The following is a 19,060-nucleotide window of genomic DNA, read 5'->3' as shown; positions in this document are numbered from 1 at the left end:
GATAATTAACGAGTTGGCGTGGTGCGGCGCGGCGTGTCGACGTCGGAAACAAAAGCGGCGGGGCCCGGCGTGTCTCGTCCGTGTTCTTGATCTTCCTACGCCGAACGAACTTCCGGGTGGTTTGCGGTGTGTTCGCCGCAACGGCTTTGAACGCGAGGCGTCGAGCATCTCTCCGGGCACCGTTAGCCTAGAAGACCTTGAGACAATTCCTTTGTGAACACAGCGAACGGCTGCCTCGGAAGAATAGACCGCGTGCGCGTAGATTTCGATGGTTAACGTAATAGCGACCTCTCGGCTTCCACGTTTGTCGAAAATCTTCGTAGAGGTTCAATGTCGTTTCAGGAACTAGCTACGGCGAATCGGGGAAGAGTACCGAGACCGCGATAACATTCAATCTATCCTCCATTTTTCCATTATCCACGGATTTGAAGCTGTTTAGAAATTTTGGTACGATACGCTTCAAACCGTTGTCTAAGTCCAATGATTGAAAATCGTTGTTAACCCTTTCGCTACGCCAGCTCCATCCGCCGAAGTGAAAAGACTTACAAAATTATAGGTAACATAGATATTTATATAATTACAAAGCCTCACGATAAAATGTTTAATATGATTAATAACGAGACGAAAATTATTAAAATATAATAATATGTAAAAACTAATAATATAATTCTGTGCGATATATTTGAAAGCAAGGATCTATACAAAGGCCAACATCGCAATCTTTGCACTCGTACCGCGAATCCGTTCTTTTATCATTTTTGCTATAAATTACACATCTACGTTTCGATGCCGCATATATGCGGCGCTCGGCGCGAAAGGGTTAAAAGAACGGAATACCATTTTGTAGCTTCCATGTTTAGCAGACTCGAAAATTTTATCACAAGCCTTATTTGATACTTCAAACAAGAAATGTGTGAATTATCTTAAGGTTAAATGATACACTCCAATTCTAGTTTCCTAGAAGCCAGTTGAAGACATCAGAGTTCATCTTGATCAAGTTCATTAACCCTTTGTCCTACGATTTGTTTAACAGCCACGATGATCGAGACTCTATCTCTAATAAATTCTTAGTTACGCGAGAAACGCGTTGACGTTTAAATATTAATAATAGAAGAGCAGAATTTTTGATTTCAATTTAAAAGACGCGAATAACGCCCAGATTTAGTGGATCATGTTTGATGTTCATAACAATTCTAACACAATATTAACAATAAATATAAAACAAGATATTAAATATGTAAAATAATGTAAGATCGCGCTACTTGATGATCGATGGGACTTTTCCGGGAAATTTTTCGGGTCTGTTAAATCTAGCCTCGTATCCCCCACCCCCCTCGAAAACTGATGACAGTTGATAGGGGACCACTGCGGTCCGCCGAACAAAATGCTCGGCGATCGTTCGGAATTCTAATGAATGATTACGTGTTGCTTGTTTGTTTCAGAAAAACTGTTGAACAGCGAGGGCCGCGAGCTGCGACGGGCCCTCTTCTCCCTGAAGCAGATCTTTCAGGTGAGTTTAGACTCTCGAGTCGGCGATACCTGCGGGATCGAGCGAGCGGACGCGCACGCGGGGCGGATAGAGACAGCGAGCGGAAGGGAACGATAACGAGAAAGATGGAACGGGTGCTGTGGAAACGGGGGGAAGGATAGAGCAAAGGAGGCAAGAAGAGGAAAATATATTAGATAGGCGGAGAGGGAAGGGCAGGGGCGAAGATGGGGTGGGAGGAAGGCTATTTTTACGCGAAGCTACTCGCTCGACGAGTAAATATTTGCATGGCGGTTCGAGCGAGTGCATTTTCTCTCGTTCCTTCTCCGTCGCATCGCGCCAACACCCTCCTCCTCCTCCCACGCACCCCGTTCCAGCGCCGCGTCCCTTTCCCTTCGTCGTCTCTCGATAACCGCGACCCTTTGTCTCGCAAATTCGTTATTCGTCGACGCGAGGCATGCACCTCGCATTCCAATCATTTTCGCCGGCATCGTGCTCGACAGCTGCGAATACTCCTGGCTGCGTCTACGCGCGTAATATCTGCGTAATATGCCTGCGCGATTTTCTTTTCGCTGGGTCTGTCAGTGGTAGAGATAAGACAGAGTTGTTGACTGGAAAGCGTCGCAGGTCGCTGCGATTTATTAACACTATGCCGTCCGCAGATCTTAGATATGATATGTTATTAACGTAACACGAACTCGTACACACAAGTGTGATTATAATAAAAATAGCGTCACTGGCCAAGAGTGGATTACTAAAATTCTTTTGAAGAGCGTAAATGACACTATACAGCTGTCCTGGAAAGCTCTCGATTCTGTTTTACAACATCGTTCAATTAACACTATGCCGTCCCTTAGATACGATTCTTTTGTTTGACGCCGGCATAATAGCTTGGAAATTTTCGATTTTAAAACAAATTTCGAAGATGGCGGTAATATAAATTCCTAAAATTAAGATATGTCATCCAAGAATTTTCGTACTTAATTCTTAGTTAAATAAGCGCAATGCTATAGTTAGTTTGCTGCCTTTTAACACCCAAGAAATATAGTTCAAATGTTATTTCAGTTTTTTAAAATGACACCAAAGTGGTACCACCGACATACAACAGATAGTTTTTGCATGGCACCAGCGTGGTGACACCGGACGGCATAGTGTTAATAGAACCGAATTCGTGAACGATCTACGCGGAGAAAATTGCTGAAACGAAGCGATCGCTTATCCAGCCTTTGCGAATTATTGGAGCTGCCAACGCGTGGGCGTGTTCCAGCGAAAGAGAGGTAACTTCCGGTCGAACTGGCTAATCAGCGAAACAATTAGGGTCAGCTCGGGCGAACAACAGATTATCGAGCACCGCGTTAGACACCAGCTCCATTCATCACAATTCTAATATAATTCTCCAATAAACTCATCCATCACTTAGGTGCGGCGATAGCTTCCGGTCTAATGGGATTTCTTTCCGTGTGGAGTTTTCAACTTCGAACACCGCCGAGCAACGGATCCTTCTCTGTCGGCTAATTGCGAGATTTAATTGTAAGGGCAGCAACAACAACAACGACAACAAAAAGAGAACAGCCAAGAAAGTCGAATAAACACACTTTCTTTCCGGAGTTTCCTTCATCTTCCCGATGCAACCAAAGGAAAGTTAAAATGGATTAGACCCGCGAGTCAAATTCATTTTATTTCCGGTCGAAAAACCGATTCTCGGTTAATTAAAAGCTACCGAAACCGCGATTCGATCTGGAATTCCATTTCGTTACGAACGAGAAAACACATATATATTCATATATTATATTATATATATTATTATATATTATAATATATAATATATATATATAATTTTAGATTTTAACCCTTTGCACTCGAAGCTATTTTAACTCTAAATATAAAATATTATATATAATATAATATAATTATAATATATTACATTATATATATTATATATATAAATATATATATATAGAAATATTATAAGTTAGAAAAATGATTTTATATTTAGAGTTAAAATAGCTTCGAGTGCAAAGGGTTAAAATCTAAAATTTCCAAGCTACTATGCCGACGTCAAACAAAAGAATCGTATCTAAGATCTGCGGACGGCATAGTGTTAACATTCTCCCTTGATCACTTTCGCGATCCTTGATCGTTCCCTTCGATTTCTAGCCGTATAAAATACTTCTTCCCGCAGCATTGATCGTTCTCCGAATATTAACAGCACAACCACGCGAATAAGTTTCCCTCCGGCTCGAGTCTTTCCGAATCAAACGAAGAAAATCCCATTCTGCGTAAAGCCCCGCGATCTAATTACAAGCAACAAAGCGGTTTCGTTAAAGAACCCCCGTCCGCGTCGCGTTTGAAGACAACCGGCGTCGGGTTCTATTTACGATCGCGTTCCTTTCGAGCGACGAAAATCCAGCGAAAACAATCCTGAAATTCGTTCGCCCACGGATCCCTTATCGTTTCAATTATCAAGCCGGCTAGCTACGAAATTAATTGCAAACCAGATCCGCCATAGTTCCCCATAGAACCCGACCGCGACCGGTCTCCGCTCCTCCCGTGTTTCTTCTCGAGGATCGGCCGGGATTTATCGCGCAGGCATCGCCGATGCAACGTTCAATTTCGCCCTGTTAATCCGGCCGGGCTAATCGAGCGTGCGTACCGAGGGTGCATTTCCGGTCGCGGAGTCCGGTCGCGATCGGTTCCTCCCGAGATCCAGAGATCCCGAGATCCCGAGACGTTCGCTGGATCCTCCGTCGCTGCGGCGACCGCTCTGGGAACGAGCGGGTTTAATCAAACTTGGCTAGATTTTCCATTATGTCCGCGACTTCGCACCCGTGGCGGCCTAACTAATTCCATTTACCTTATCCGGCCTCCGGCTGGCTTAGGCGGAGACGCCGAGAGATAAATCTCCTCCGGGATCGGATATCAGCTCCGGCCCGGCCCGGCTCGTTCTTTCGCCATCTCCGTTCGCGTTTCCATCGGAACGTCGGCAACCGATCATCTCCCGGCCTTAATCGGCTTTTCTCTTGTTTCCGCTAAACGCGTCTCTCACGCCAGGAGCCGAGAGTCGGGGATCGGGAATCGGGAGCCGAGGCTGGGGCACGTCGCGCTCGAAACATCCTCGGTCTTTCGAACGCGTCGGGCTCGAAGAAATCCGTCCGAAATAATTGGATTGTTAGGCAAACGAGACGGGTCCTGCCCCTTCTGTTGCCTGCGCCCGATCGGTAAACATTTTTCTAGCTTCGTCTCGTCGCGAGACACTCGCGGTTGGGAGCGAGAAAAAATAGTGAACCTTCTCGGGAAATGTTTTGCTGTTCTATAAGCTTGACAAGCGAAAATATTATTATATAATAATTATTATATTATAATAATATTATTATATAATATTATTTTGTGGTATAGGTTTTATTATTATATTAACGTAATAATAAATTGGAGACTTCTTAACGATCCCGGGAAGCTTCAAAAAATCTATCCATATATCTAATCTATATATCTTAATCTATACCGCTAAATAATTATATAATAATATTATTATAATATAATTATTTAGCGGTATAGATTAACGTAATTTAGCGGCATAGATTAAGATATATAGATTAGATATATGGATCGATTTTGAAGCTTTTCGAGATCATTATGAAATCTCCAATTTATTATTAATATGCGTTAATATAATATATAAGATAACGTAATTTATTAGTAATATGAATAAAACCTTTGCGGGCTAGGATTTTGTAAAGTACCGAAAATACTTTTCTCAGAGAATACATAAATATAACATATATAATATATAAATAAGTATATGTAATATAGCTTGATCTTGATTAAAATGTGCATGATCCAATGACATGCCTGCAACAGCCGGAGTCAAACGTGCAATCCCGACGTCGTCAGTACGTCGACGTTCGTCTTGAAATGGTTAAAGCTGTCTCTGAAACTATTTGTAGAACATAAATGCACGGAGATCCACGTTCTTATCATTAGCTGCGAATTTGATGGCTTCGTGAAATAATTCAGTTGGCAAAAAATAATTGGAAGATTAAAAGCATTTCAGAATATGCGGTAATAATGTCCAATCTCTCCGCAGAAATCCTCGGAGAAAGAAAGAGCCTTCTGTTTAATTTCCGTTACTTACAATTGGCGCAGAAAATTCTCTACGTTCCAAAGATCGCGATTCAAATGGTGCGGCACTTCCACAAATTGATGATCCTAAATACTCGTCGATGGACACGCTGATCGTTGGATGATCGTTGTCCATCGCGCGGCGTATTAGACACGCGGGCTGGTTTAGCATTTCAAATCCGCGGATGGACACGGGTTCGGCAAACGGCGCAACCCGCCGCGATTAGTAACTCTCCGTCCCGCGTTCGGGAATGAATTAGACGCGAGACAACGGGACGGGCGTTTACATAGCAGGTATCTAGGCGTCCCGTGGAGCGGACTCGACTTACCATAAACTTTGCTTTTGCAGGAGGACAAGGACCTGGTGCACGAGTTTGTGCAAAATGACGGGCTTGCCTGCCTCATCAAGGTTGGCAGCGAGGCCGACCAAAATTATCAAAATTACATACTACGAGGTGAGTATCCTGACAATTTGCCGATAGATTACAACTTGTTTCGTGCATAACGTCGCCCCGACGCGGCGCGGCGTTCTAATAACGTGTACCTGCTTCCCGGCGAACGTTTCGAGCATTTTCGTGATCCCGGGTATAAAAACGTTCAAACTGCCACCATAAACGTTTACGAGCGAAAAATGTTATGTTCCCGAAGAGCGCACGGTGCTCGATACTTGTTACGCTTAATTATGCCGCGAGGGTAAACGCGTTAATCGACTTGACCTTAAGATACGCTGTAATCCCGATTACAAGATCTCTGGGAAAAGAGATTGCTCGGCGAACGGGGGCCCGAATATAGCCGGAGAATTCATTTCGAATGATGCAGCCGATACTTACTGAATTTAAATTGTGCAGATCATTTTATTGCAAGCAGTTCGTTCAGTTTCTTTACGCATCTTTTTAATCTGTTTCTTGAACTTGAGTCAAAATGGACTCAGATTCTGTTACACCAATCAGCAATCGATATCGATTTAATCTAGATTTAGCACTTATCCGTCCTTAATACGTTAAGCGCGGAGCCGATTTTGCCGGGCTTTCCATCGGTCCCATGCGCCGATGTCGTCCCTGGGGACTGACGCCGCGCTTAACGTGTTAATACAGGGTTATATTTTAACTAAGGCCACCTAAGACCATCTAACTAAGGTCACCTAAATATCTCCTCTAATTGCGGGGGTACAAAAAAATTTTTTATGCTATTTCAATCTATTGGAAATAGCATAGCTATTTGGAAAAACCATCGTATTGCAAAGAAAATCTTTTTTTCTACTATTATTTTTTTTCCAAAGCTTTCAAGATCATCGATGTTTTTTTTGCGTATAATTGTATAATTTTTTTTATTGCATCGAGTGGCTGATATAAAAATATGTTCAGTTATGTACATTATTACCACCATTATTACACCAAAAATTAAATGGAAATGACAAATTTTTGTCTATCGAGATTTTAGAGATGAAAAGATGTCGTTCGAGAATCTGTAAGTGTAAATAAACATGTTTACTATCGTAAAACCCCATCATGAAATTTGTAAGACTTTCTTACGAACCTATTTTTTAAATTGTCAGGATAATTTTTGTTTCTTGTATGTCTTCATTTACTTTCGTTCCCAGATTTTAATAACGGTACGATCAAATTTCGTTTCTGACTCGCTGTTATAGCATAAAAGAGGTTATCACCATACCGACATAGGTTTCTAGAGTTTTATAAAATCCTCGAAGGATGTTCGAAGAGGTGGTCGTCCGGGGAGCCAAATGAGTCAAGTAGAACGAAGGGGTGTCAAGGGTGTCGATCTTGGACAGACACAAAAGGGGACTGACGAAAGAGAGGAAAGGATGTTAGGAACGTTGAAAGAGTGATGGGGGTGCGAGAAGGGTGGTTAAGGACGGTTTCGGAAGAGGCAAAAAATTGAAGAGGGGTCAGCTTGTGTGTGGTAGATTGTTGATACGAAAGAAGTAGAACAAGTCGGTAGCCAGCAATGCGGTCGGTCAAGCTATCAAGAAGAGTCCGCGAAAGGGTACTCCAAGGAATTAGATCGCATGAAAAAAGAATAAACAACTCGATGCAGCAACGTTATTCAAATACTTCACGTGTCCGGACCTTATCTAATGCTATAACGATACGGTAGAGCCCTCGATTATCCGAACTTCCAACATGCGAATTCGATTCAGAGCACTGTAATTACTTAATTACTCGATTATCGGAACAATCATGTCCCCTTAATTGTTTCGGATGATCGAGGTCCTACTGCAGGATTAGGTAAACGAATTTCGTCGGAACCTCGGAAGATCCAGGAAAGTTGGAACAGTAATCACTGTGCTAAACGTTATACGGGGTGTCCTAAAAATGTCTCGCAATCCGAAAGTGGCGGCTTCCTCAGGTCATTTGAAGCAACTTCTTCCTTTACAAAAATTTTCTCCGAGGCACCGTTAACGAGTTATTAACGAAAAACAGTGACCAATAAGAATTGAGTACGGCTGACGCGAGATGGCCGAGTCAACGGCGCCAGCGGTCGAGCGGTCGAATCCCAGCTCAGCTGGCACGAGGCGGCCGAGACAACGGCGCCAGCGGTCGAGGCGGTCGAATCCCAGCTCAGCTGACGCGAAGCGACCGAACCAGTGAGCGGAACTGGGCTTCGCGCGCTGGTTGACCGGGCCGCCTCGCGTCAGCCGTACTCGATTCTTATTGGTCACTGTTTTTCGTTAATAACTCGTTAACGGTGCCTCGGAGAAAATTTTTGTAAAGGAAGAAGCTGCTTCAAATGATCTGAGCAACCCGCCATTTCCGGATTACGAGACATTTTTGGGACACCCTGTATTTTCGTGACGCAACAAACATCGCTCGAACACGATTGGAAAGCCTAAGTACAATAAATTTTCCCTGTTGAGAATCCAATGTATAGCAACGTCGCAATCTATCGATTATTACCATCGTAAAGATTATGGTAGGAGATGCGGTGACCGTTGCTCGCGAGTTTTGTCTAAAACAGATGATACTCTCCGATTGCGACTCGCTCTTAGTCTGTAAGCATGCATCGAGAACATAGCACATAATAAAGATTCTTTATCACTTAACAGATCTTTCATTCCACTGAATATTTAACACTCCCTAATTGACGCTCAGATTGTGCACAAAAGTGGAGAATTTGGGAAGAGGAGATACGATTATTCGAGTCTTGTGGTTCGTTCTTTACCGTTATTTAGCCGTTACTTTTTTCATAGTTGCCGTTATTTTATCAAAATAATCGTATCTCCTCTTCCCAAATTGTCCATTTTTATGCACAATGCGTCGATTACGGAGAATTTACTGTAGTTGCCGAAACGGTCTCGAGTCTCCAGATTTGTATGACAATGTAAATCAATTTTTGACGCGACAGCGCTTTGTGATATGACAAATTAATACTACATATATCTAAAAGCTTCAGATTTTTACGGTTCAACGGTATCGAGATCTATTGCGTTCTGTTCAGTTCGTGATGCACCGTGTTCGTTTTCAGTTCGATTTTTGCTGCGAACGATTCGAGTAACGAGTCTAAGATAGGTCTCAAGACTTGAGATTGCAGGACTGGAAAACTTCGAGAAAACGTTTTCCCGTTTATCGATAAATTGCGAGCGCTTCGTCGATGGTGGCCTCGTAGAGTCCGGCGAAACTATCGCGGCCTTTTATCATCAAAGGCCTAGCGACAAGGGTTAAACGGACCGGTGACATCGGCATTCGATCAGCGTTCGCCGGAAGAGCGAAGGCGAGGCATCAGACAGTTTCTGGGAGGTGGGTTAGCGTTCGGAGCCGAGATTTCCCGGTAGACGCGAGGGCGTTGTTTGTCTCGTTAGCGGCGATGAGATAATACGGCCGTAATGCGGGTAACGAGAGAGCCTGGGACATGCTCTCCCATTTTCGCGCGTTTTCCGCGGCACGCGGCGCTGATGGAACACGCGTGCGTTCCCTTATGGTGCACGCAGGCAAACTGCGCCGTTAACGCGCGTGTTTACAGAAGCGGAGGAGCCACGGAAGCAGTAAGCAGCCTCCAGTCTCCGCTCGCGAAACCGCGACGCGTTGCAGATTATCAATGCACCCTTTCATCGCGCGCAAGCTTCGAGTGGCTTCCTCCGCTCGCTCCGCTTGGAAACGCACGGCTCGGCACGGCTCGACGCAGCCTGGTCGAGTGGTTCGTAAACCTCCCTGGGCCGAGCAACGCATAAGAAGACCAATTCCGCGCGTCCGCGTCCGGCAGTTCCGCGCGCCGCAACCCACTTGTAGCTCGGCTCGACACTGTTCTCTTTCGCTTCGATAACGAACAGAGGCCGGACGGCGGTCGCAGATTCTCTCCCTCTCTCTCTCTCTCGTCTTCGATTCCGCGAGACTTCGAGTGCATTGTGTGCCGAACCAGTCCCCTCAGGGACTCGAGAGACCGGCCGAAACTTTTCGCGGTAAAAACGGTCCCGGAATCATGGAAACGATCCACGATCCACGTTCCAGTATCCTTCATCGCGATCCTATTTTGCATGTTGTGCAAAAAATAAGGCATGGATAAACTACATATTATTTCGGTTCCGAAAAATTAGTAAATATTCTTCGGACGTTCTAAAGTAAAGGTGAACAGCGTTTTTCTTAAAAATATCACTGTTACGTAGTAAAAAAAAGAATCTGGAAAGTTCACGCTTCGTGACTTGTTCAATGCTTCGAACGCGGCTCGAGTCCGTCCCGACCTTCCGTCAAAGCCTCGTGCTGCGGGCTCTCGAACTTCGCGCCGTCACCTCTTATTGGTCAGTGTTTTTCGTTAATAACTCGTAAACGAAGCGGCGGATTGCATTTTCACAAAGGAAAAAGTTACTTAGAATGACCTCAGCTACCCCGCATTTCCGTATTGCGAGACATTTTTGGGACACCCTGTGGACATAAGGCATAGGATATAGACGATTCAGTGCGATCTAGCATTGTTCGATGAGTTTAACAAACTTCGAACATGTTGCTCTCGATACCTCGTTTTATACCCTAGATGGGATCTCGATAAAAAGAAGTTGAAAGTAGTCTTGATCTCTACTCCGATGCTAACTATCCGTATCTTCTTCCTCGCATACCGATCCTGAAACTTCTGCAGCCAATTATAAATCTTGTGTTCCAGTTTCTTTAAATCGGTCCCTACAGATCGTACAGGAATTCGTTAATCACCGTGACAAATCTTAATCCCTCGACTTTCGTTTTACGAAATAACTAACTCTGAATTACGACGATCGGTTCGGCAGCTTTAGGGTCGAAACACACGTGCATGCCCGGCTCGGGTCGTGCTCCAAGGTCGAGACATTCTTTCGTTTGATTTACATTGGAGTGTTCACACTGTGCACGCCGCTCTCGAACCGCGCATGCCGTCCGCGGCACCGTTCAAATGCGTTCATACTGGCAGGTTCCGGTCCAGACTTGCTTAGCCAGTGAGTCACATCGTACCAAAACAAAGCGAAGCGGAACTGCGGAACTGGTACGATGTGGACAGAGTGTGCAATCTTTCATTTTGGCGTTGTTGACGATCGGCTAACGGTACCGCTACCACCTCATGTTAACACTATGCCGTCCGGTGGCACCACGCTGGTGCCATGCAAAAACTATCCGTTGTATGCCGGTGGTACCACTTTGGTGCCATTTTAAAAAACTGAAATAACATTGGAACTATATTTCTTGGGTGTTAAAAGGCAGCAAACTAACTATAGCATCGTGCTTATTTAACTAAGAATTAAGTACGAAAATTCTTGGATGACATATCTTAATTTTAGGAATTTATATTACCGCCATCTTCGAAATTTTTTTTTAAATCTAAAATTTCCAAGCTATTATGCCGGCGTCAAACAAAAGAATCGTATCTAAGGGACGGCATAGTGTTAATTGAACGATGTTGTAAAACAGAATCGAGAGCTTTCCAGGACAACTGTATAGTGTCATTTATGCTCTTCAAAAGAATTTTAGTAATCCACTCTTGGCCAGTAATCACACTTGTGTGTACCAGTTCGTGTTACATTAATAATTTTATTAGCGAAATTTACGTAACAAATCTATTGCAAACACGCGATTTTATTGCTAAATTACATTCTACTAAGTGGTTTATAAGTGATAACGAATTCTTAGTGTTGACACATTTTTCAGGAAACTATAGCTGTATTGCTCAAGAACAGACGTATATAGTCATTATTAGATCGCTGATGTCCTATTTGCATAAATTATTTGTATCGATATGATTGTCCCACTTTAAAGAATAATGTTTTACACTTGCTCTATCATCAATTTCAAGTTTTAAGCATAATTTACTAACTATGATACGGCTATACGAGTATAATAAATATTAATTTAACTTTTATTTTGTGTAATTAAATGGCGCATGTTATTTTGTTGCAAATTTATAAATCAGATAATCATTTCGACACGAAGGGAATTTCATTGGTTTCCTACAATATTTAAATTAATATTAATATGAAAAGTATATCTATATTTTTCATAAAAATCAATATAATCTTACAAAAATTATATCGCGTTTGGTCTTATTGTAATAAGAAAAAACACACAATTCTATTAGCAAAAGTCCCATTAAGAAAAATAAAAGATAAGAAAGTTACGTATCACGCTTTTATCTATCTTTCATTTGCTGTCCCTTTCTGTGTTCGGAAAAATACAAAGTACAGTAATGTCTCTCTAATTGACGCTCAGATTGTCCACGAAAATGGACAATTCGGGAAGAAGAAATACGATTATTCGTGCCTTGCGGTTCGTTTCCATAGTTACGAATTGTCAAGAACTATAAAAACGAGCCGCAAGACTCGAATAATCGTATCTCCTCTTCACAAATTGTCCATTTTTGTGCGCAATCTGAGCGTCAGTTAGGGAAACATTACTGTACTCGGTATGAGCCTTTTCGAGACACTTCAATCCCGAGCTCCATTCAGTTTTTCATCGGTCCTGCCTGGCACGATGCTCGCACGGCTAATGTGAACACCGTTAGCCTTGCACGCTGCAAGCACGACCCGACATGTAAGCGTGTTTCGACCCTTAGAGACCCGGAGTCGCCCTCGAGAGTTCGGTATAATTCTTTTACAACTCTCCGCTAGACGGTAACGAACTTAGTTTCGTCGAGTCGGTTAAGATTAAGCGAATATCGAGCGGTTAAAAGTTGCCGATAAGGCGGCGCGAGCCGAGCCGGACCGGACCGGACGAGATAGCTCGGGAAACAATTAGCCGTTTATGTTTATCACGTGCTTAAATCAATGCTCGCTCGCAACGTTATCGCTGGCAGAAAGGCCGGGCTATGTTAACTGTTTAATTTAGATCAGTGTCATACGAGCGTCTCCTTCCTTTACCGATGATAATAACAAGGCAAATTTATCCTTGTTTTTTAACTAGAAAATCGAGAAAAGATGATCAACGTCCATTTTTTTCGACGCTCGTGCGACTCTGAGCGGAAACAGAGCGCTCGTTCCTTATCCTTCCGGTAAACGGGGCATTCGTTATGGGCATCCAACCATCTGATCCGGGAGAGGCTAGACCGAGTCGACATCTCTTGTTGATGTGTCAGGTCTGGTTGATTGCAGCCACGCTTTCCCCTCCCGATATTGGCTCATTAAAGTGCCGACGTTCCGACAGTCTCGACGTGCCGGCAGTGTTCCAATGGTAACTTTGATAAGTCGTTTCCCTAATTCGAGCGAAACCCCGACGGATCGCTGGCTCCTTCTGCAGAATAGAGTCCATCTCATCCGGATGATGGGAGACCGTGGATCAACTTTCCGTCGATCCGTTTCCGCTCTTTGTCCGCCCCGCGTTTCAATATGTTTGCAGACGCAGGATTTTTCAGTACTCTCTGCCGTTCATTACACGTAGACAGACTTTTGAATAGAATTCCGTGCACACGGCCCCGATTCCCTCACATTTTTATGCGGTTTCATGAATAGGATTTAGTGGTATACTATTTTTTTGGAAGCAAAAATTCCTACATAATTCTGTTCGCTATTCCACCGCAAGATTTCGTGACCTCAAACCTTGCATTCAAAGATATTCTAGCGAGCTGGAATTTTTCGAAAGATCGAGGCTTCCATGCTTTCAGCTTCCGACTTCTTATTTAACCGTTTGAGTCCCAAGCAGCGCGATCGCGCTGTTCAAATCTTGTGTCGCGATCAAGCTTTAATGACGCACGTACATCTCATAACTGCTTCCTTTTTCCTTTTTGTTTTGTTTGTCAATTTGGACGAGCGCTATCGCGCCGCTTGGTTCTCTTCGCAGTCAATTAAGGCAAGCGCTATCACGCTGTTCGGCATTTTTCGACCGTGTTTTCTGAGTAATCCCTGGGACTCAAACGGTTAATACCGTTTAATCAATATATATATATATTATAAATCAATTATATTATATATCAATTATATTATATAATCAATATATATATATATATATTATAAATCAATATAATTATATATCAATTATAAATCAATTCGCAGGAACGCGATCTCGTTTACAGACTATTCTTGCGAACATTTTCGGTTCTTGATTAATCGCCTTCAGTTCACATTTTATGCTGCAACGTTGCAACAAACACGTCTTGGTAACGATTCGCGAGAAGCGACGTTAAACGTTGGCAGCTGTGTCGGGTACAGACAGTTGTCTGTCCCTCTGATTGTTGAAATAATACCAGCCGATGTAACTTAACGAGACCGAGTAGAGGTATCGTTGAAATAGAAATGATAATTCTAGAAAAATTTGTATCGCGTGTTCGGCAAGCGCGAACAGGAATTCCGCCGTGATTCGAATTTCGAAAGAAAGCAGCGAGGTTATAAAACACCTGTTCAGTTAAGTTGGAACAGTTACCGGACCCTCGTGCACGATTAAGCACGATATCGCAGAGACGGCTTGGCAACGCACTGGCCCTGCTTTTGCAACGAACTTGACACCAAAACTAACGGCCCCTGAAAAACGCGCCTATGTTATAACACGACCTCGGACAGTGCCAAGAGACGGGACCTCGAAAAAACAATGGATTCCTGAAATTCTCGAGATTAGAATTTCGGCGAGGCGTCGCGTCGCCATGAATCAGTGTCCGCTTGATTTCTCTCGAGTAAGTGTTCAGCATCCAAAATCATCGATTTACATAAGCATCGGAATGTTCCGAGTTTCGATTAATTTTCGTGCACTCCTCGAAAGTGGTTTTGCGATATCCCATCCATTCTTCTCGTACACTTTAGACCAACCAAATGCAGTGATGTCTCTCTAATTGACGCTCAGATTGTCCACAAAAATGGACACTTTTGGAAGAGGAGATACGATTGCTCGAGCCTTGTGGCTCGTCTTTTATGGTTATCGATTGTCAACAACTATAAAAATGAGCTGCAAGACTCGAATAATCGAATCTCCTCTTTCCAAATTGTCCATTTTTGTGTGCAATCTGAGCGTCAGTTAGAGGCATTACTGTGTATTTCAATTATAATTATTCCTTTTTGAAACAAACTGGTAAACGCTTAATAGAATCAGAGAGAAATAAGGCGTGTTGGAATGTATGAAAATAAATCATATTCCTTTTAGTTCATATATGAAGAAAATATTCCTTAATTCATATATGGGGAAAGCGAAAAAATAACTATTGCCGAAGTTGCGAATGCATACCGTTTTTAATCTGTGTTCATTCCTTAGTTCATATATGAACTAGTATAGGAATTAATAAATATAGGGTGTCCCAAAAATGTCTCGCAATCCGAAAGTGGCGGGTTCCTCAGGTCATTCGAAGCAACCTTTTCCTTTATAAAAATTTTCTCCGATGCACCATTAACGAGTTATTAGCGAAAAACAGTGACCAATGAGAGGCGAGCTCAGCTGGCGCGAGGCGACCGAGCCAATGAGCGAAACTGGGCTTCGTGCGCTGGTTGGCTGGGCCGCCTTGCGTTAGCCGTACTCGATTCTTATTCGTCACCGATTTTCGCTAATAACTCATTAACGGTGCCTCGGAGAAAATTTTTGTAAAGGAAGAAGTTACTTCGCATGATCCGAGGAACCCGCCATTTCTGGATTGCGAGACCCTGTAATTGCATCGTAATATGCTAAATTATATCAAAATATGAATTCACCAACCAAAAAACTTGGTCGGATTAAATTGTAGAGCAAAGGATTAAGCAATAGTTAATATTTTGCAACAAAAATTTACGCAATAGTTAATATTAATTGGAGTCGGTAATTTATTAAATGAATTTACTATAGCGTTTAGGATTGGATTGAAGCTACATCATTTCATAGTAATTAATAAATAAGGAGCAAGGATTAAGGATTCAACGGAATGTTGCGACGACAAATGGTCCCGGGAAACGTGGGGAACGGTATCAAGAATTGAAACGGCGCACTCGGTAGCTCGGAGGGCTAGTTTCCAAGAGAAGCAACCCGGAAGCAAACCCGGGTTGAAAATAAACCGCGCGATGAAGGATCGGCTCGTCGAAGTTCGCCGCACGAAATTCCGCGCGTCGCTCGAACACCGCGTCTTCCGCGATAATTCATAGAATTTTGCGGGGTGGCGGGCACAAAGCCGTGAAAATTGCTCGGGATAATACAGGGACGATCGTTCCGTTTGAATCGTGACCGCGCGCGGCTGGATTTTCCCGCGGCAACGGAAGCGCGCAAATCAGAGAGCACGCCCAGCATGCATATACTGCGAGCAATAACGCGCAAATAGGAATTCACCGGGGCTGATCGGTCGCGATCAACGTAAAATCCCGCAACCCGCCGCGACATTTGCATATTTTCATCGGCGCGAAACCCGGTCGCGGATCGATCGGTCGACCTCGCGATTCCGCGAAAAAATAACACACGGCCGCGCAGACAACGGGTGTCCCAGGGCTGCCAAACCTCGGGAAATCTAGTTTCCGCGCTACGCGTCAGTCGTAAATCGAAATCGAACTATTACCGTACGGTTTTACCGGCTTTCGGTCCCGTCGAATCGGATCGATGCATAAAAATGTTGCATCGCGTCGAGAGATAAATATTACATATTTCTAATACCGACGGCACTGGTTTGTCTATGCGATGAAAGTCCTTTTTTTAAACAATTTCAGTCCCTGTTCGATGCGTGCTCGTGACTAGATCATGGATCTATCTGCGATCGCGACTGGATAGTAGATTTCTATGCAGAATAAAAACAGCGTGCATTACCTGCAGCGTTTAGGTGCTGTGGAGATATATATCGCTCTACTAAATAATTTTCTACTGTTAAGTATAATGCAGGAATATTTTTGCTTTTATTTATTTGAGACCTATTTGTGACTGATTCAGAAAATCCACGTTCTATTTACGACTATACTTTAGCTGTAGCGTTTAGGTGCTGAGGAGATATTTATCGCTCCACTAAATAATTTTCTGCTGTTAAGTATAATGCAGGAATATTTTTGCTTTTGTTTATTTGAGACCTATTTGTCACAAATTCAGAAAATCCACGTTCTATTTACGATTATACTTTAGTTGTAGCGTTTAGGTGCACTGGAGATATTTATCGCTGTACTAAATAATTTTCTGCTGTTAAGAGTATAATGGAATATTTTTGCTCTTGTTTACTTGAGACCTATTTGTCAGAAATTCAGAAAATCCACGTTCGACTTACGATTTACGACTATGTTTTAGGCACAAAATTTAGGCACTCATTCTATTCATTTTCTGTGCAATCGCCAAGATAAGCTAGCTATAACAAGTGGATATTTTAAATTTCTTTAAATATTATCACCGTTCGGCATTCTCTATTTACGCGCAGAAATGTAACTAATTTGCAAAGTACGTGGACCAGCGGATCCGATCGAAGTTGACATTTAACTCGGGGCGAAATTTGTCCGTGAAACGCGAAATTCGATTGCGATCCCGCGGTGATCGTTCCTCGAACCGGAATAGAACGAAACGAGCGCTCGTCACCTGATTTTCGAGAGTCGACTCGGGTTTCCGGAAGGAAGAATTCGTATTTCATCGATCCCGGACTCTGTTCCGTGAAAGAAGAGATCCCGGTGTCGGCGGCCGAATCCATAGAGACCGCGTTTCCGGGCCGCTCGCGGATTATGACTCTAAATCACAGGGGGGGGAAACGTTTTCTGTGCCGTCGGACGCAATGTCGTCGGAGTTTCCACTATTTTTTCCTCCCCTTCCGTTTCGCTCCTCCCCTCCCCGTTCTCCGTTCTTTTTTGCTCCTCTGTGCCGAGGAGGATGAGGAAGTGTAGGATGAAGAGCAACCGTAGGAAAAAGGGTAACACGAGGGTGCTTACCGTATAACGTACGTCGGCTGGCTGTCGGTGGATTTTTCGCGCGGAAAATTATGGCCGCCTCGTCCGTTTCGCGTTAATCCGCGATCGTGCGCGCGCGTGCACGCCGAGCCGAGCCGAGCCGAGCCGTGACGCCGTCTGGAGAACGTAGCTTTTCCGCGAGAGCATGATGCTAGATCGGCGCGGAGCTTTTTCGCGGAATATGATATCGCGACGGAAACAGGGGCCCGATAGTGGCCGCTGATCACGTCGCAACGCGAACTGCACGGCGAAACTGTACCTCCGCTCCGGTACGCTTCTAATTAGATTTAGCGGCGTAACTTATGGCCCGGTGTAATGATAACGGGCCGGCTAATGCCCGCAATCGTGGCGCGCTTAAATCGCTTTACAATTATTGTCATTACCGGCGCGATCGTACCGATGAAGCGGCGCTACGATTGCGACGTCGATGCCTGAAACGTGACGCTCGGCTGGAACAGTGTCTCTCAAATCCGCCCGGCGTTTACGATTATTTTCCTTCCGCGGACAAATAAATTCCTATCGAATTGTTCGTGCAGTCTATCGAATTTTTTCGGACATTGATATTTTGTCACCTGGAAGGAAAGGATAGTCGCTTTCTAGAAAACAGATTCGATAGTTATCTATTTTATTAATTTACATTATATTCATCGACGATGCTACTATTATGCTGTATACAAGAAAAATCTACTACTTATCAACTGTTTTAATTATAGTTAAAAAAGGTATGGCACAATTGTGACAGGATTCGAGAAAAAACATGAATAAGTCGAATAAGACCCAGTAAGAACGCAACGAAACGATGTTGATATGATTGTGTTATATCAAAGAGAATCTTAAAAATCCTCTTTCAAATTATAAGTTCAAGGCAGATTGTTATGTTATGATACTAGAAATCTTGAACTGTGGATCATAGACTTTTAGAAACTATTAAATAGCCACCGTTTGGATTATTTGTGAATATTGAGGAATTTCGCTTAAAGTGGACGGCGACGTTGAAATGGGCCAGTGTCTCTCAAATAGCTTTAATGCTTTAATCAACATCGATTCTGTAGATTTCGAAGGTCCAAGGAATCTGTTCAACTTTGTTGAACCAATTAAAAGTGGATTAACGAAATTAATGTCGGTCAAATAATTCAGGATAATGCTAGCCGCGATACTGTCTTGGTCCAGTGTCTCTCAAATCGTTGAGGAGTTTTGATTTTGGG

At 43.4% G+C, this 19,060-nt stretch overlaps 1 protein-coding gene across 9 annotated transcripts in view; it reads left to right on the top strand.

Moving 5' to 3' along the window:
* Fhos (Formin homology 2 domain containing) overlaps nt 1-19,060 on the top strand; it is a 385,440-nt gene that overhangs the window by 284,693 nt on the left and 81,687 nt on the right. For all 9 annotated transcript variants that reach the window (XR_013033133.1, XR_013033134.1, XM_033473786.2 and 6 more), the window contains 2 exons: nt 1,443-1,510; nt 5,955-6,060. Coding sequence is in view for 7 of the 9 variants with exons in the window: in XM_033473786.2 (XP_033329677.2) it covers nt 1,443-1,510; nt 5,955-6,060 (174 nt within the window). In the remaining 2 variants the exon portion in view is untranslated. The remainder of the gene's footprint in view (nt 1-1,442; nt 1,511-5,954; nt 6,061-19,060) is intronic.

Source organism: Megalopta genalis, chromosome 4 (assembly GCF_051020955.1).
Source record: "Megalopta genalis isolate 19385.01 chromosome 4, iyMegGena1_principal, whole genome shotgun sequence".
Taxonomy (NCBI): Eukaryota; Metazoa; Arthropoda; class Insecta; order Hymenoptera; family Halictidae; genus Megalopta; species Megalopta genalis.
Note: the sequence above shows the minus strand (reverse complement) of the source record. Positions and strands in the feature narration are given on the sequence as shown.